Source organism: Octopus bimaculoides, chromosome 30 (genome assembly GCF_001194135.2).
Source record: "Octopus bimaculoides isolate UCB-OBI-ISO-001 chromosome 30, ASM119413v2, whole genome shotgun sequence".
Lineage (NCBI taxonomy): Eukaryota > Metazoa > Mollusca > Cephalopoda > Octopoda > Octopodidae > Octopus > Octopus bimaculoides.
In genome coordinates this window covers 4175834-4178231 of record NC_069010.1, presented here as the reverse complement: position 1 = coordinate 4178231, position 2398 = coordinate 4175834, and the positions used below count along the sequence as shown (strand labels likewise).

Here is a 2398-nt window from a genome sequence, read left to right as displayed (position 1 = left end):
TTCTGCCAGCTCACTGCAAGCTTCTTACCACACAACCACGCCTATATAATGTTGTTAATTTTACAAATATGTGTCTAAGTTTTGTCTTTATTTATTGTTTTGTCTTTATTTATTATTTTTTTTCTCTCTCCCTTTCAGAATCTTCGGTTGGCAGACCACGTCTCGTGCTCCTCCCCAGAACTGTAAAAGAACCCATAAATACTTTTGTGCAGACCGAGAGAAATGCTTCCATTTTTGGTACTGGCAAACCCCGTAGTGAGGACCCTGCCGAGTACAGCGATAAGGAGCGCCACAAAGAAAGTCAACGAAACAATGACAGAGACTACTGATTTGTGGGGGAGCCTTGCCTAGGTGGTTGGGGTGAGTAACTTGTCTTCACACTTCATTGTCTTGAGCGCTTGTTGTTGCAAGGGCATATGGCCTCGTGATTAGAATATTTTGTGCTCCTGATTGCAAGACCAGATGGTGTGTTGTTGTTCTTGGGCAAAGCGCTTAATTTCATTTTGCTCTGGTTCGCTCTGCTATAATCAATGGACAACCTTGAGGTAAACTGGTGTCCCGCTCAGGGTAAAGGGTGGTTGGATCTTAGTCTATTACCAGCGCTTGTTGTTCTGAGGGTGCGTGGTCTTGTGAATAGAGTATTTTGTGCATGTGGTTGCAAGACAAGATGGTGTGTTGTGTTCTTGAGCAAAACACTTAATTTCACTCTGTTCTGATGAATAACCTTGAGATGTACTGCTGTCCTGCTCAGGGTAAAGGATGGTGTGATTTTGGTCTATTATATGCCATGGAAACTGAGTAGCTGCCCCTTGGTGGTTGGGGTGAGTTACTGTCTTCTCTGTCACTAGCACTGTGGCCTAACGGTTAGGGTGTTTAGCGTTTGTGATTGCAAGACTGGCTCGTGTGTTCTTTTCATGGGTAAAATATAATTTCACGTTGCTCACAAGACCAAGTGGTGCGTTTTGTTCTTGGGCAAAACACTTTAATTTCATGTTGCTTCAGTCCAGTGTGCTAAAGGTTAAACTGTGTCCTGTAGTGGAGCCGATTCAAAAGTTCCTAGATTTTGAGGAGTGTGGAACCACCTCTTAACCACTATTGACCTCAGGCCTACTCTGACCCAGAATAGTAGCACCTGACAGGACCCCAGCTACGGGCCAACTAGCACAGGAGCAACGGGACATAGGAATACTCTGGTTGATGTCTGAGGGTGCAGTGAGCCCCTTGAGAGAGGAACTCCTGGTCTTTGTTACTCCTTTAGATTTTACACTGGTCATCTCTGGCCCAAATACTCTACCTGTTTTATGTTCAAACCGGCTACAACTGGCCTCTCACACCTACCCCACAATGTTATTCCAACAGTATTATTATCACATCATTGAAATCTTGAAGCTACAAGATAATGCAGTATCAATTCAGAATGATGTGAATAAATGAATGTATTTGAAAAAAAGTAATCAGAATGCTAACGGGTTAAGGCGTGCGTCTGGAAGTGTAACTCGCATATAAAACCTACTGCGCCTGAGCTGGATACCTTAGACTTAGCTCTTCTGTGGGGTCTTTGTTTGGCAAAAGAGACCGATAGATTAAGTACTAGGCTTACAAAGAATAAAGGTCCTGGGGGTCGATTTGCTTGACTAAATGCGGTGCTCCAGCATGGCCACAGTCAAATGACTGAAACGAGTAAAAAGAGTACTGTTTCTACTTTGCGGGTTTTCACTTATTACCGGGGTGGGTTGGAACATAACACCTGCGAAAGTCGGGGGATTACTCTGTGTGTGTGTGTGTCTCTCTCTCTCTCTCTCTCTATATATATATGTATATATATATATATATATATATATATATGCCCTAACTCTTCGAAACGCTTAGTTTTAGAATGGGAGCAGCTGATGAAGGAAATGTTCTCTATGTGGCCTGTGTGTTTTCTGTACTCTGGTTATCATTTTGTCCATGTTTTTTTTTTTGCAACATCCTGTACCGAGATATGCCTCTATATATACAGGTAGATGTAGGTATGTACATACATGTACGTATATATGCATATACTCACACATACTGTATTATCATTATATATGAGCGCGGCCGTTGCCAGTACCGCCTGACTGGCCTTCGTGCGGGTGACACGTAAAAGCACCCACTACACTCTCTGAGTGGTTGGCGTTAGGAAGGGCATCCAGCTGTAGAAACTCTGCCAAATCAGATTGGAGCCTGGTGAAGCCATCGGGTTTCACCAGTCCTCAGTCAAATCGTCCAACCCATGCTAGCATGGAAAGCGGACGTTAAACGATGATGATGATGATAAGACCCAGCAAGCCAAGTGAGATCGTTGCCAGGGCCCCTGGACTGGCTCTTGTGCGGGTGGCACATAAGATGTACCATCCTGAGCGTGACCGTTGCC

At 44.1% G+C, this 2398-nt stretch overlaps 1 protein-coding gene across 1 annotated transcript in view; it reads left to right on the top strand.

The window, feature by feature from the left end:
- The window catches only part of LOC106882703 (eukaryotic translation initiation factor 4H), a 34417-nt gene that overhangs the window by 30884 nt on the left and 1135 nt on the right, over positions 1 to 2398 (top strand). Inside the window, exon 7 of the mRNA XM_014933467.2 lies at positions 139 to 360. Within this exon, the coding sequence (XP_014788953.1) occupies positions 139 to 329 (191 nt within the window). The 3' untranslated portion in view covers positions 330 to 360. The remainder of the gene's footprint in view (positions 1 to 138; positions 361 to 2398) is intronic.